General features: G+C 36.8%; 1 protein-coding gene across 3 annotated transcripts in view; it reads left to right on the top strand.

Moving 5' to 3' along the window:
• Nucleotides 1-16277, top strand: part of LOC108705432 (MFS-type transporter SLC18B1-like) — a 42117-nt gene that overhangs the window by 19034 nt on the left and 6806 nt on the right. For all 3 annotated transcript variants that reach the window (XM_041562947.1, XM_041562949.1, XM_041562948.1), the window contains 5 exons: nucleotides 634-770; nucleotides 1839-1940; nucleotides 6875-6966; nucleotides 11240-11335; nucleotides 12572-12646. In XM_041562947.1, the coding sequence (XP_041418881.1) occupies nucleotides 634-770; nucleotides 1839-1940; nucleotides 6875-6966; nucleotides 11240-11335; nucleotides 12572-12646 (502 nt within the window). The remainder of the gene's footprint in view (nucleotides 1-633; nucleotides 771-1838; nucleotides 1941-6874; nucleotides 6967-11239; nucleotides 11336-12571; nucleotides 12647-16277) is intronic.

The raw sequence follows: 16277 nt of genomic DNA, 5'->3' as shown, positions 1-16277 counted from the left end.
CTTTACAATGTTATGACCTTTTTTTTTTTATTCTGTTGCAATAAAAAATGAATTTATTTTGTAGACTATATTTTAGTCATATGTCTGCGAGTTTTCATTTTCATCACATATATATCACATGTCTAATTGGGGTATACAATGCAGGACTGTTTAAACATGAAACATATTTCTACAAATTTGCAGTACGACTTTTTTAGATATCTACTGTGTATCAAATGGTGTCAGAAGTTTAACTGCAGAAGACGTTTCTTGCAAAAATTACTGGACAATTCCTATATAGAAAAAGGAAGTTTGTCATATGATAGCAAATTTGTGCTACCTCATATTAAATGTTATTAAATCTGCAGACTTGTATATTGTTTATCCAGCTTTCTCCATGTTTGTTTTTGTCTTCATAGAAAAAAAAAAGACAGTAAGAAGGTATTACAAATGAGTACCTGTTTTCATTGCCTGCTTAAAATTTAAGCAGTAAAGGAAAAATGTAATGAAAAAGAAAATTAGCTATTCTTGCTGTTATTGGGTGCAGCCTAGAACCACATTTTGCTGTATTGTATCAGTAATGAATTTGAAGATGAATTGAAATGCATATATTATGTAACCATGTATTTGAGATACTTTTCTTTATTTTTACAGATGCAGTGCCTAGCAAAGACTCGTTCTGGGCTTTACTCGCTCTTCCAAAAGTTATGCTGATGTGCTTCACTATGATCTCAATAAGCACCTCTTTAGGTGTATTGGATCCAACATTATCACTATTCGTTATAGACAAAGTGAGCATACTATATTTTAATTACAATACATTTTCTTATTTTTGCTACTAGAATCAAGTGTTGCTCACTTCACATTGGCTTCTCCAATCACTTATCCTTTAGTGCTGATGGTCATGTTTGTGATAGTGGTATAAAACTCTATCATACTTCATTCCTCTCTTAAAACTTTGAGTGACAAGCACATTGGCCACATTCTCTCTAGAAAAAAAAAAAGAGGCCAAATATTTAACTGTTGTTCTCCTAAATATTTATAGCCTGCACACACAGAACAAATGAGCGAGTTCAGGAGTCGGGACATTAGTCAGTCCTTTAGCTATGTAACAGTAGTTCATGAGGTGTGTGTATATATAGGGAAATTATAAGTTACCGAGGAGTTTCATGACCATATAAATGTTTTTATACAGGTCATGGAACTCCTCGGTAACTTCTAATATCCTCATATTTTGCAACTGGGGGTACTTTATTTATTATAATACACACAGTTCAGTGAGTCATGTGACAGAAATGACATCAGAACTCACTGTTTATAACTGATGACATCAGAACTCATCATTTATAAGGATATAATTTAAAAGATATTCATAGCTTTTGTGTATTATATAGTGATATGAGTAAATGTCAATGGTCTCCATTCAACACCCAGCTTTCTTCTCTTTTGTGATTTTCCTGCATTCCCACATGAACTAGGCGAATGAGGCACTGGTTAAAGGGCATTGTATACTTGTTGGGCAATTTCACACACTTTCTCTTCATTCCTATGGGATTTCTAAAAGCGTATTTATCAATGGGTGAAAGTTGAGTTCACCAATTGATAAATACACTTCTAAAAATCCCATAGGAATGAACAGAACGTGGGTGAGTGTTTCCGTTAAACTTTCATCTCACATTTTGATAAATCTTCCCCTTAAAGTTGCAGTCACAATATATTTCACCAACAAAAACTCAAACTTGTCTACTGTATACTTTATATTATTGTAAGAGGCTCAAAGCCAAATGCATCTGAAGTAAATGAGTCTCAGTGTAAATTCCATCCCCTCCCTTATTCTGTGTGTTTTGTTTGTCTTTCAGTTTCATCTAAAAGTTGTATACGTTGGCTTGGTCTTTCTAGGACTTGCTTTGTCATATAGTCTGAGTTCTCCAATTCTGGGGCTTATCACTGACCGGTTTCCAGTAAGTACATTTTTTTTATACAGTTATATATGATAGTAATAATATATACAATATAGCTTATATATATTTATAACGAAAAAGCAAATGTCTTAATCCACCATATTTGTTTTTCTTCTACGTCCCTCCATGTCAGTACACATGGGCATTGCCCCTCCCAGACCTGGAGGTAGGACCTATAACATAGGCAAACAAAATTAATCATGACCTATAAGAAGACCACATGACTTCCTCCTCACCACAGTTATTTTTTTGTCCTATTAGACAGGAAGGTAGGATCTCCCTCCTCACTTTTTATTTTTTGATGAATTTTGAGAGAAATCAAACACAGTTTTTGTTTTTGCTTTTGTATTTTTTGTTTATTTTTTACCTCTGTGTGGACACAGAGGGATGATTCCCAGGTAATGGAGATGAATTTACCTGATGCCTCAAGACGCATAATCTGTAAATTATCGCTTATTGGGAAGAAATGCAGGTGTGGGCATACCCATGGTCCTAGACCTGTGCTAAAATAGCCCCCTGCTATATGCCCAGCGAGGCACAAGATTCAATCTAGTGCTGTTTGGTAAGAGACACAGGTGTGGGCTTACCACATTGTTACCTGTGAGCTTTTTGGACTCCCTTTTTCTTTTGAGTTACGTGAGGCTTTACAGAACTTTACAGAACTTCTGCAAAAGGGCTAATGGGTATGCATATGGGCTAGTTATAACAGCCTGAAGCTGGTGAGTGTGATTCTTCAGTATCCACGGTGTGTTTGAAACATTCATTACACTGGGAAGTCTGCATGTTAATAAGCTAATTATGTCCCTCAGCTGAAAGCTATCAGGGTTCTAGCTGAAGTTTCCATCCTGCGGACTAGTCATTGCTGTCAGTTAAGGTGCAGATACTCCTCTGGGCCTTTTTGCTACTGTTGTTTCTATTGTCCTCTGTGCAGACACAGAGGTTATATTTGCCTTTTATTACACAGGGTGCTTGCAGGGTTGGCTGGAGGGTTGCACTGCTGAAGCAGTATGGTAGCCCCTTCCTTCCTTACAACGAGTCTGCTCAGTGCTGTAACCTGATGTCATTGGGCCCCACAGCAAATTCATTTTAGGGCCCCCTAACATATCCAGAGGTTGTGCTTTTTTTACCAATATATATTGAAATTGCTCTTTATTTGGGCCTCATGTGGTCCCTATACCTTTTGGGCCCACCTGCAGCCGCAGGGTCTGCTTCCTCTGTAGTTACGCCCCTGAGTCTGCTCCTAAGAAGCAGCCTGCCACCAAGGATCTGACTGAAGTATTCCTATTGTCTAGCGCATATTTTCTGGTTGTGTGCCGGTGTTCCTCTGTCTTCTTGTATTGATGGCATCTGAGGTCTTAGGTTTGTGAGCCTGAGTTCTCTGTGCAGACACAGTAGGTAAGTGTGCTTTTATTACACCTAGTATTTCCAGGACTGGCTAGGGGTTTGTTCTGCTGTAGCAGCATTGTACCCCATTTTTTTCCTAGGATGTTTCCACACTTAACAGGCAGTGTTCCGATTTATATGGTGTCTTTTTGTGTGATGTACTGTAGACCTTCTCTTGGATATTTCCATCTGGTGGGTTTTGTTGGGAGCTCAGTTGTACTTATACTACATCTACTGATTTTTGGTGGCTGTCGGTTTCCCTTCTTTAATTGTTGGTAGAATGAAGGGCACTTACTGTTATGTCTGTTGGCACCTTAACAGGCTTGAAGCCAGCTTGTAGTCTATGGCCCTTTGTGTGGCCTTGGGCCTTTTGGGCATGGTTCTGGTTACACCAGCAGCAGGCATGATTGGCTATTTGGTTGGATATAACATGGGTTGTACCATCAGCTGGTTTTTGCTCTGAGTTTCACAGCCCATAGTTAATTTTGTTGCTGATTGGTATTCAGCAGCTGCAGTTGGTCATGTGTCAGCTTACAGCTAATCTTTACTTCTGCCTTACATGCATTGTTTTTGGTCTTGTATGCCACTGTGTGGTGGACTGGTCAGTCTATTCTGTTTGCTATCATTTAAAAAGTCTATTTTACTGCCATACTGCATGCATGTCTGATATATTTCCTTGCATAAGCTATTTTGCAAAACATATTTCCTGCTCAGATGTCTCTATAACCCAGATATCTCGCTAGGCCGTAACCAAGAGGAACCTCTTCATAGAAACAGGCTTGTGCTAAGGAGGTCACATACGTTTGTGGTTATGCCACTCTGCACCTGTTTCCTGAAGACGACTGCTGAATTAAACCGCATAAGAGACTTTACACCTTATTGCTTTCCATTTGAAGATATATAACCTAAACTTTCGTAGTTTGTAATTTTCCATTTGAAGCTATATAGCTTAACCGCAAGCTTAGGGGGGTGTCAAACCTCCGATTTGCCTTTATAACCTTTTGTACTTTGAAATAAAGACAGAGTGAGAAACATTTGCATACTGAACAGTCGTGTCAGTGTCATTTTCTTTCTGCCAGCCGGTTGGATTTACTTATCATATAATTTGGAAGGGTCAGATACTCTTAGGACACACTTCTGTCCTTAACAACTGCTTATTATCAATAAGGCTGGCTTGTGGACCAGGGTTTTGCAAGTTAAACAACTGGCTTGTGCTCCCTTGTTGCATGTGTGGAAATTTGACTTTTGTATCAGGTGCCAGTGCAGTTGGTGAACTTGTCTCCAAGGGTGGCATTCATAATAGCTGGCTTATGTGCTTGTGTATTACAGTTCCACTCTGGTATTTTGCATACGCTGCAGCTGACGGGCATCTTGGCCTGCTAGTGTGACAATGGCCTTGCATATCTATGTTCGAATACATAATAGCTGGCTGGTCCACCACTGGTTTGCATGTATGGTGGCTGGCTCATTTGCCAGTTGATTGTGCTTCATTGCTGGTTGGTACCAGTGTTTGTAGGCTATAAGCTTCTGGCATGCCTGATTTTGGATTGTGACCCCAGCTGTTTGTTGGTTCAGTAGCCTATTGGATTCAGTAGCTTTTATGTATGGTCACAGGTTTGGTTCAGTTTTTGCATAAACTGTAGCATTGTGCAGCTTGAGATGTAGTTGGCTCTGCTTTTGTGGGTGTTTTCTATAACTCTAACTGGCTTGGGTCCCATTTGCTTGCTTGTGTAGCAGTTGGATGGGGCAACAGCATATCTTACTGGTAGATGGTCTTAAGTCACATTTGGCTGGTCCTTGTGCTGTTGTATGCCCAGTTTAGATTTGGTGGTTGGTGGAGCTACTGGGCTGTACCAGCATGGCTCTACAATGGTTACAATGATATGCTGATTAAGATAACCCAGAGTTGGTGTTCATCTAGTTGTCTTCATTAGGTATTATTAGCATGGCGTTGGTGGATCTTGGGCTGATCTCTGGTGTGGAATTGACTCCGGTTAGCACTGGTGTGAGCTGCTTCCATTAAGCTGCAGGACTAGGCTAATGTGGGCCAAGTCTTTTCAGGGCCACTCGCTATTGCTGAGGATCATGTATTTCTCCAGCACTGGTGATAGATGCATCCAAGTTGTGTTTAGTTTCTGATCTCATCGGATTGGTTTCCTGGTGGTTTCTAGGGTGTTTTAGTTCTGAGATGGCTGTTGCCATCCTAGGGAACCTTTTGTTTTAACAGTTGCAGGATTGTTGTTCTTCCCCAGGTGGGGTTTTATGTCGGATAACCATATTGCAGGTATCCCTCTAGTCGCTGAGGGAACCTTTTTAAACAGAATATGTCTATTCTTAATCTGCAATGCTTGATACTCCAGTGCCAGTCTCTGTAATTTTGTGGTTGGTTTTGTAGCTCTTGTTGTCAATCGCTTACCATGTCCTAGGACATGTTGTTCTTGTGCCCTTTATCTACCTTTTTCAGGAGCTATACATTTTATCAGCTCCCCTGTTTGATGGATGTGACGCTGGCCTTATTCCTCAGGGCCTCCTTAGCATAAGTTTGGTTATTGCCTTATGTTGGTTATTCCCACCCCTTGTTTTTGGGGCATGGCTTGGTAGATGCCATGTGTACTGACATGGAGGGACGTAGAAGAAATAGAGAATTTTACTTACCTACTTGACATAATTTCCATTTCTTCTAGTCCCGACATGTCAGTACAGGGTTTCCCATCCCAAGTTATTTATTTTGGTTACTGTACTGCTATGGCAAAAGTATAACTGTGGTGAGGAGGAAGTCATGTGGTCTTATAGGTCATGATTAATTTTGATTGGCCATGTTATAGGTCCTACCTCCAGGTCTGGGAGGGGCAATTCCCATGTGTACTGACATGTTGGGACTAGAAGAAAAGGAATTTACATCAAGTAGGAAAGTAAAATTCTCTATTTTGCATTTTGGAGATTAACTGGACATATATAATGTATGTGTAGCACATTTAGTTTGTGTGGCACATTTGGAGTGTTGATAAGTTTAATAGTGTTGACCAAATGAACACTGAAGCTAACAATATTAAAGCTCCACAAATACACAATAATTAATGTATGTTATGCAAGGAAGTAAAATATGCTCCTCAACTTTAACAATAGTAGCCATCAATAGTCAACAAATGCAATGTGAACATGTAGCATTGGATTGCACATCAGCCATCAGTGGTGATGTCTGACAGTTTAGCATCTTGGAACAATTTTGGCACAATCATTTCATACTTTATGTCATAGGATTGCTGTACCTATGGACTGCTTTAGAATTTTATATCGGAAAATGCTACAAATAATAGATGTGCTAAAGAGGTTTAAGGCATAGTAAAATCATATCTTGCTTTGTGCTTCAAGTGCAATAATGTTTATAAGCCTTTTGGACTGTCGCACATAGTACTGTATTTAAATGGAGCTTTACCTTTTTATTATGGCCACAGAGTGTGAAACAAAGACAAAGCTCCCTTTGCCAAATCTGACAAAATATAGTCTTACTTTTTCAATATTGCACAACTCTCTTTTTTTGTTTAATACAGGGACTGAGAAAGTGGATTCTCATCGCTGGCAACCTAGGTTCAGCTTTTTGTTTTTTTCTGTTAGGACCTGCTCCTATCTTTCACATTGAGAGGTAACTTTATGTTTATATGAACATAAAATAATAGTCTGTTTATTTGTGAAAGACAGAGGCATACTGCATTTTATAGAAAGTAAAAGTATCTTTTAACTGTGTGTTTTATTACACCTCCATGACTGAATACATACATTGTCAATAAGAATATTTTGTAACAGTAGGGAGCCTAGGTCCAGTCTGCACATTTTCTTTAACTGGTCCCTCCCTCTCAGTTATAAGCAATAACATCTGTATATATGTTCTAACTTTATTTATGATGTTGTATTGTGAGAAAAAAGATTCATATATATTTATTAAATTTTCTCCAATTACTTCACCAGTCTCCCATTTAAGTTTGCCGAAACTCTATATATGCATCCAAAAAGCTCCTCTGTAATCAGTTGCCAGTACCCAATATACTGTACATAAACACGCAGCAGTGATTTATTTGGTTGTGATGAGTAAGCACACATTACTGTCTGACTATAATGCCAGCCCTGTAATGATGAGAAAGTGTCCAAAGGTTCCTGGGTGTATATCTTTTTGAGATACAATGCAAAGTATTCACTATTGCATATTCCCCATATAGTTGTAGTGGGTAATGTTCTCAAGATAAATTATGCATAAAGAAATGAGCCATGTAGGAAATTAGCATTGAGGTGGTGACATATATAATAAGATGCACAAGTGGCTGCTATATCTTTAGAATGGTTTGCCAACCTGAAGTTGGAGAAATTTATCTTGGTGAAAATTTGTTCTTGGAAAATTGGCCAATGCAAAGAGTTTTCACCAATAGGAAGACTTCTACTTTTAGTACATTGGTGGTGCTGTTGTTGATTAATTTTTATTTTGGGTGAAAATACTCCCAAATTTCAAAATTTATTATATATGACCAGTTATGCATTATGTGTCTTGCATTTGTTACACACTGTTTTGCCCAACAGGGTAACTACTCTAAACAAATTTGGCTAGTAGTTTATTGTAGCCGATCTATGACCTTGGCCTATACAAGAAAGTGAATTCTTCTGCAACTACTCGCACCATTACACTGTGCAGACTCGGTATGAAAAGAAGATTAAATATTCTTCTCTTCTGTGTAAGAACGTACAATGATAACATCCTCCTCCTCCTCTTTGCTGCCAATAATGAATGATAGGAATAAACAGGGAAGAGTTTTATTGATGTACCTCTCCACACACACACACACACACACACACACACACACACACACACACACACACACACACACACACACACACACACACACACACACACACACACACACACACACACACACACACACACACACACACACACACACACACACACACACACACACACACACACACACACACACACACACACACACACTGCCCCTCCAGAGGCTAGGATTAGGGATTTGCTGTGAAGAAGTCATGAGGTCTCAAGGAAGACCGAAACGTAGGAATAACAAATAAACTTTAACTCTTTTTCACCATATTTTAAGACCTATGAGTGCCTTGCTTTACATGATACATATAAAGAAGAAAGCTGTAGAGACCGCACTCACAGATCTTATGTCAAAAAATATTTATTGTGGACAAAAACATTTCTGCTGGAACAGCAGCCATTTTCAAAGGGTTTATGGCCAACTATGTCAATGTCATTCCCTCGTGTGGCCAGTTCCTTCACTCAACTTGCATCTGATTCCCTTTTCAGCTCAAGTAAGATGATCCCACTGGTGGCCAATAAAAGGGCAACCAAGTTTACTTTGAAAGCAGCAAGTAAGTTACGGGTAAAACTTAGTCCCTTGGTAAAAGGAATCGGATGCAATTGAGTGTAGGACTGGCCATCTTAAATATATTGCAATATATGGACAAACAATTCACAGCAGTTATCCAGCACGCTATATGCTTAAATAGTCCTTTGTCTTACTTGGGTGCACGCAACAAAGTATGTTCACCTTCACATACCTCCATTCAGTATATACACGAATTGCAGCACTCCAATTTGGTATTAAAACCGCTTTTATTCCAAAAATAGCATAGCGACGTTTCGGATACAACAGATCCTTTTTCAAGCTTGAAAAAGGATCTGTTGTATCCGAAACGTCGCTATGCTATTTTTGGAATAAAAGCGGTTTTAATACCAAATTGGAGTGCTGCAATTCGTGTATATACTATATGGACAAACAATCCCTGTTTTGTTTAGGGGTAAGGCATTTTTAGTAGCTTAAGGCACAAAATGTTTCAATGTCCTTAATTTATTGATAATAAGTTAGGTATTCTGCCTTGTCTATATAAATTCTATTTACAAAAAGAGAAGATTTTGTTTTACTACATTTACCAAAATGGGTGATCTCATTTTACAAATTGCCCACTAGGTGTCAGAATCATGCTACTGCATAATAAGTGAAAAAACAACCTCTAGAATTGTCAAAAAACATTATCCAGTTGTACTGGTCTCTGCAATTCCATAAATATTAATACATCACATGAAGTTATGTATTGTTAACAAATTATTTGGCAAAACACATTTTTATGCCTTTTTACATGAGTGTCCTGTGCATACCTTGTTAAAGCACTTAGCATATACTGCTTGCATCTATAGGGCATGGTCAGCTGGAAATCTAAAAAAAAGAAGCCTTTTAATATAATGTATGCCTGAAAAACATGAAAAGTGGTATAAATCAGTGGAATATTTATATAGCTATGGGTCCTGTTATCCAGAATGCTTGGGACCTGGGGTTTTCCAGATAATGGATCTTTCTGTAATTTGGATCTTCATACCTTAAGTTTACTAGCATCTCATGTAAATATTAAATTAACTCAATAGGCTGGTTTTGCTTCCAATAAGGATTAATTATATATTGGTTTGGATCAAGTACAAAGTACTGTTTTATTATTACAGAGGAAAAAATAAATTTTAAAAATTTGGATAAAATGGAGTCTATGGGAGATTTCCAGATAACGGATCCCATACCTGTAATGTTGTTCTTTTTTGTATTTATATACTTTGTATATATTTGATATTTTATAAATATGCAGTATTTACAAAGGCGTGCCAGTGGTGTAACTCATTCCATCTAATAGGAAAAATTCAGATCATAAAAAAACAGCAGGTACTCACAGATCCCACACGACAAACTTTATTTTAGGTAAAGTACATAATATAGGCTTACGTGTTTTGAATGCACAATCCACTTAATCATTCAGATGCCAAGAACATTCCAGTGCAACAAGCTGGGTAAAAAAATGTTGATAGCTAACTGGTTTCTTACACAGCATTTTTCAAGGGTTCACTTATTTTCAACAATATACACAGGGGTTTGCCCCACATTATTTTTACACAGCTTTACTGTATACATATGTCGTATATTAGAAGAGAATGCTGACTAGTCTACTCTTTTCAAATACAAATCATATAATTCATACATACTGTTGTTGCCTAAAATTCATATGCAACAAACACATTGTGCTAAGTGTTGGAATGCACTTTGATATATGTGTTAAGACTTTCCTGAAAGGTCCACTTGACATTTTCCTTTTTGGAAACGATGAGGCAGCCTGACCACCTTACAAAAATGAATACATTTTCTTGAGAACAAAGAAACTCGCACATATTTACTAATAAACATTAACCAGACCAGTGCTTTTCTAATCAGCACAGTAATGAAGAAAGCTTAGCAAAAAAAAAACAAAAATACAATAAACGATGTAATTTTAAAGGTTTTTTATTTCCTGCACTTAGTTTTTTATTTCCTGCACTTATTTTATTTCCTGCACAATCATTTTATTAAGAAAATGGCATTTTGGAATTATAGTATGCTTTTATATTTAAACACCTCTTTTCAATAAACATAGTTCTGAATGGCAGCAGCAGAGATGCCAAATTCCCAGTGGTGATTTCTGGCAAGTTTTTGACTACACCCTCCGTTACACCCAGACCATGCACCTTTACATCCTGATGATGTCCTGTGTATAAACTAGGGGTGGCATGTCTGTAGCATACACTGAGAAACATCAACTTTAAAAAACTGGGACATTTCCAAGGATGACATTTTCCAGGACAGTCAAGAATAGGAACTGTCCCTGGGAAACAATCATTGTGGGAAACTGTTGACAGAATTAAGGATTTCCCTCAATTAAATGAATAAAACAATTGGTAATTTGAATCCATTTATTTACATAAACATCACATGTAAATGCAAAGGCAGTTTTCAGCATGCTGTAGATGTGTTTCTTGTTATGTTTATTGTTGTGGTGAAAATAAAAACAAAAGACTAATGACCAGGATAACTTTGTTCCCTTAGTAAACTTTGGATGTTTGTCCTGATGCTGGTTCTCGATGGTTTTTGTATTGGACTAGCTGGCATACCAGTTTACCCAGAAATGCTCAGCTGTGCATAGTAAGTACATTATGGAGCCAGTTTACTAATATTAGGATTTCCTTTTTTTTCAAAAATCCTATTTCCTATTTTTTCTCTAAAAATGTTTTAAATTTCTCTAAAACGATCTATCTCTACGGCTACATATGTTCATGGTCACAGGCAATGGGTTAGTTACACTGTAGCAGTTTCCCAGTTTCTCTTATCTTATTTTCAAATAGTTCATGTCACTGGTGCTACTCTCATCAACATTGTTGTTTCCTATTATTTCTTAAGAGAAGGAAGTGTTTTGAAATTTAAAAACAGTGAAACACAGGCCCTGTTACAAAACTTCAAAATGGCTCTTAAAAGACTGGATTAACCAGTTTGTCAACTCGTCTCACATCCTTCTGCTACATTATGTTCTAAAAAAGATTTGGGGTCAGATTTACTAAGGTTCGAATAGTAAATTCTAATTAGAATTTTCCAAATTTTGATTTTTTTTGGTCAAAACACACACAAATTCGAATTTAAAACCACCAACTCGAATTTGAATGTGAGATCTATCACACCTCAACCCTGGAAACAGTTCTAATTCAACTATTCTCCACCTAAAACCTGCCGAGTTCATGTAGAAGTCAATAGCAGAGGACCCATGAACTGTTAATAGCAGCTACAAAAAAAATTTTTTTTTTTTTTGGAGGAAAATATATTCGAATTTGATTCAAATTCAGTTTGAGTTTGCGAGTCGAGACTACTGTATTTTAGATGTTTGCATTTTTTCATAAATAATATAGCAATCGAATTATGAATAAAATCAAATTTATTCGAGTTTTATAAAAATCACATTACTCTAAAACTCAACCTTTGATAAATAACACCCTTGGAGTATAAATAAAAAAACATGAGGCTTTGCAAAAGGAAAATCCTGTATTTTGGGAAGACTCGTCTCCTTGCTAAGTCCCTTATAAACCACAGGATTTCAGTTAGCAATATAAGAAGATCTGTAGAAGCCAGTGCACTCCCTTATTCTTTTCTTCCACGTGGAAAAATTTATTTTTGCTAGCTAGTCAGTCCTACCTGAAAGTCACCTGACCAGATTTCTCAGAAATGTTAGTGGCTAAGTTACTTATTTGTGAAATAAATGCTTTTATGTAGAATGCCATTATGTAGAATAGTTTGAATGTCCACCAAGCTGGGTCATATGTCAGGTTTTTTATGGCTAACATTTATTAATGTTTAAAATATAGTTATTTATGTAATGCAATTTTCTTTCAGTGAACATGGATTTGAAGAAGGCCTAAGTACTTTGGGTCTTGTCTCTGGAGTATTCGGTGCAACGTGGGCTGTGGGGTATGTATGTTTTTGTTATAATGTGTGTCTCTAAAGGAAGTAAACTGTCTTGCTGTCTCAAGTAAATGCAGTTATTCAGACCAATCACTACAGCTGAGCAGAATAACATTGACATTCTTTTTGGTTATACTGTTTAAACTTAGTGTTCTTTCTTTGCAACAACTCTATGAGAAGCCTACTTGGTTCTAAACACTTTGCTTGCTGTAGCAGGAATCCTCCTCACCCAGGTCTTGATTTGATATTTAACTAAATTTCAGTTGCATCTGCCAGGGATACAGGGATATGTAGTTTAAAAACAGCTTTGCATCTACTGGGTCCAGGTCCTTGAAACTCAATGACTGAAGTAAAAAAAAAAAAGGAATTATCACTATCTTTGTCAGTGATCCCAAACCAATAGCTCGGGAACAACATGTTTTTCACCAAACCCTTGGATGTTGTTTCCAGTGATCTCAAATCAGGTGCTTATTTTTTAATTCCCGGCTTGGTGGCAAGTTTTGGTTGCATAGAAACCAGGTGTACTGTCAAACAGAGCCTCTTGTAGGCTGTCAGTTCACATGGGGGGCTACCAATAGCCAATCACAGCCCTTATTTGGCACCCCAAGGGACTTTTTTCATGCTTGTGTGGCTCCCAAACTCTTTTTACGTTTGAATGTGGCTCACAGGTAAAAAAAAAGTTGGGGACTCCTGATCTATGTAATAGTCTCCTTTAGGGGCAGATTTATCAAGGGTCGAACTTCGAAGTTGAAAATACGAATTTAATTACTTTGACTTCGAATATCGAAGTCGAAGGTTTTTTTCATCGAATTTGGTCATTTGCAGTCAAAGTAAAATCATTCGATCAAACTATTAAATCCTTCGAATCGACCGTTTCGAAGGATATCCGTGATCGATAGAACGATTTTTCTTCGACTTCAAAAAACTTAGAAAACTGCTCTAGAAGGTCCCCATAGGCTACATAGCACTTCGGCAGGTTTAATTTGGCAAAGTATTTTAATTTAAAGGAGACAGTATTTTGAATATTCAAACTATTTTACTTCGAATCTAAGTCATAGTATCCTATTCGATGGTCGAAGTATCCAAAAAATTACTTCGAATTTTAATTTTTTTACTTCGAATTCCCTCTAATTCACTTAGACCCTTGATAAATCTGCCCCTTAGTGTTGGGGTTATTATAAAACGTATAATTCTGTAGCAAAGCCAGTGCAAAGCATGATGGTTTTTTTCTCACAGGTAACTTCTTACCCACCAAGTTAAAACAAGCTGCAAACTAAAGGACCCACAGGCACAATAAAAATATGCTGTGAGAGCTCCTATTATTTAGCCAGAACAATAGCAGTGAACTTTTCTATTGTCTCTGTAACATATTTCCCAGCATTTAGTTAAAATATGTAGCCTTTTCAATACATTAAAGGAAAACTATACCCCCCAAACAATGTAGGTCTCTATAAAAAGATATTGCACAAAACAACTCATATGTAAAAACCTGCTTCATGTTAATAAACCATTTTCATAATAATATTCTTTTCTAGTAGTATGTGGCTTTGGCCTTGGGTAATCATAAATAGAAGACTGCAATTTTAAGAAATAAGGGCAGCCCCCCTGGGATTATATGATTCACTGTGCACACAAACATGCCAAACAAACTATACTTGTTAGGTCACATGGGCCAATTAACAAACAGTTGTGTCTTTTGCTTCCACATTTCTTCCTGTTACAGTTAGGGGTACATTTACTTAGGGTCAAATATGGAGGGATAATTAACCCTCGATATTCGACTGTCGAAGTTAAATCCTTCGACTTCGAATATCGAAGTTGAAGGATTTACCGCAATTCGTTCGATCGAACGATTAAATCCTTGGAATCGAATGATTCGAAGGATTTTACTCCATCGATCGAACGATTTTTCTTCGACCAGAAAATTGTTAGAAAGCCTATGGGGACCTTCCCCATAGGCTAACATGGCACCTTGGTAGGTTTTACTTGCCGAAGTAGGGGGTCGAATTTTTTTTTAAAGAGACAGTACTTCGACTATCGAATGGTCGAATAGTCGAACGATTTTTAGTTTGAATCGTTCGATTCGAAGTTGTAGTCGAAGTAGCCAATTCGATGGTCGAAGTAGCCAAAAAAATCATTCGAAATTCGAAGTTTTTTTTATTCTATTCCTTCACTCGAACTAAGTAAATGTGCCCCTTAGAGTTGTAGTAGTTCTGGTCAGGTGATCTCTGAGGCAGCACACAGTCCATCACGAAATGGTGGTTCAAAGCCAGAGATGTAAAAGGACAATATTTACTTAAGTAAGTAAATATTACCAGTTTGGTAAGATTCTATAATATGCCACTTAATATGATATTTAAATTGCATTTTATAGAATCTTACCAGATTTATGCCACTTAATATGATATAAATCTGTTGCTTAAGTATTCATTTTGGGGGTATAGTTTTCCTTTAAAGAAAAAGTGTAATATTTACAGTATTAAACTCACTTGCTAACACATATCTTGAAGTGGAATCCTTAGCTGTACATGTTAGTCATTGTTATCCATAAATAAATGATTAATGGATGTTGACTGGCCTATGATAATGTGCAATTCAAACTTGGTGTGTCTTATGCATGCTGCTCTAAGAAGTTTAGTAGTACTCCAGTTATCCAGAATTTAGGGGCAGATTTAGGGTCAAATTTCGAAGTAATGTGAGTTTTTTTGAACTCCCATAACTTCGTAATCCGAATAAAGTTTTTAACTTTGCGTTAATAGGCTGTATTCAAATCATTTGAATTGAAGTTTAAGCACATTTGAATTCGAATTAAAGTATTTGCCCCAAAAAACTTTTTTCAAAGTCCACCAAATGACTCCAGATAAGTTCTAGGAGGTCCCCCATAGGCTAAAACAGCAATTCGACAGGTTTTAGATGACGAATAGTCGAAGTTGAAGTCTTAAAGAGACCGAAATTCGAATAGTCAAATTTTTTTCAAATCGAATTTTGGACTATTTGATAGTCACAGTACACAAAAATAGCTTGAAATTCCAATTTTTTTTTTTACTTTGAATTTTCACTTTGACCCTTGATAAATATGTCCCTTAGTGTCATTAACAGATTTGACCGGATGACTTTTTAACCCATATTGAATTTCTGGCCATTTTTTAATAATTCCTTTTTAACTAATTAATCAATTACCAAGTCTCATTTTTTTAGCCTATTTATTGCACTGCACTTTATTGGTGGAACTTAATTGCAATATCAATTTGCCAATTCTATTTGATTAATTGCACTTTATATATTAATTAATGAATGAACTTATTTATTAAGGGGTGTTATTGGAATCTATTAATGGGTTAATATACCCTTTGGATTCAGGAATAATCAATTATTTTTTATCATCAGTCCTCGAACTGATTGATTTCACTTTATTTATTTGCACTAGCACTTTACCTAATTTATTAGACAGCACCTTTTTTATGAATTATTATCATTAACTATCTCGGTCTTGCAATTTATGGTTTGAGTTTACTTGGTATAGATATAGTATTAACTATTTGGTGGGGTTTCTTTTTCTCAAAAAATATTGTTAACCTATTTTTTCATCTGACTTTGTCAGACCTCTACCTATAGTTTGAGTTAAATAAGGATCAAA

The sequence above is a fragment of the Xenopus laevis genome, chromosome 5L (assembly GCF_017654675.1).
Source record: "Xenopus laevis strain J_2021 chromosome 5L, Xenopus_laevis_v10.1, whole genome shotgun sequence".
In the NCBI taxonomy this organism is placed as follows: domain Eukaryota; kingdom Metazoa; phylum Chordata; class Amphibia; order Anura; family Pipidae; genus Xenopus; species Xenopus laevis.
This window is presented reverse-complemented; position numbering and strand designations above follow the sequence as displayed.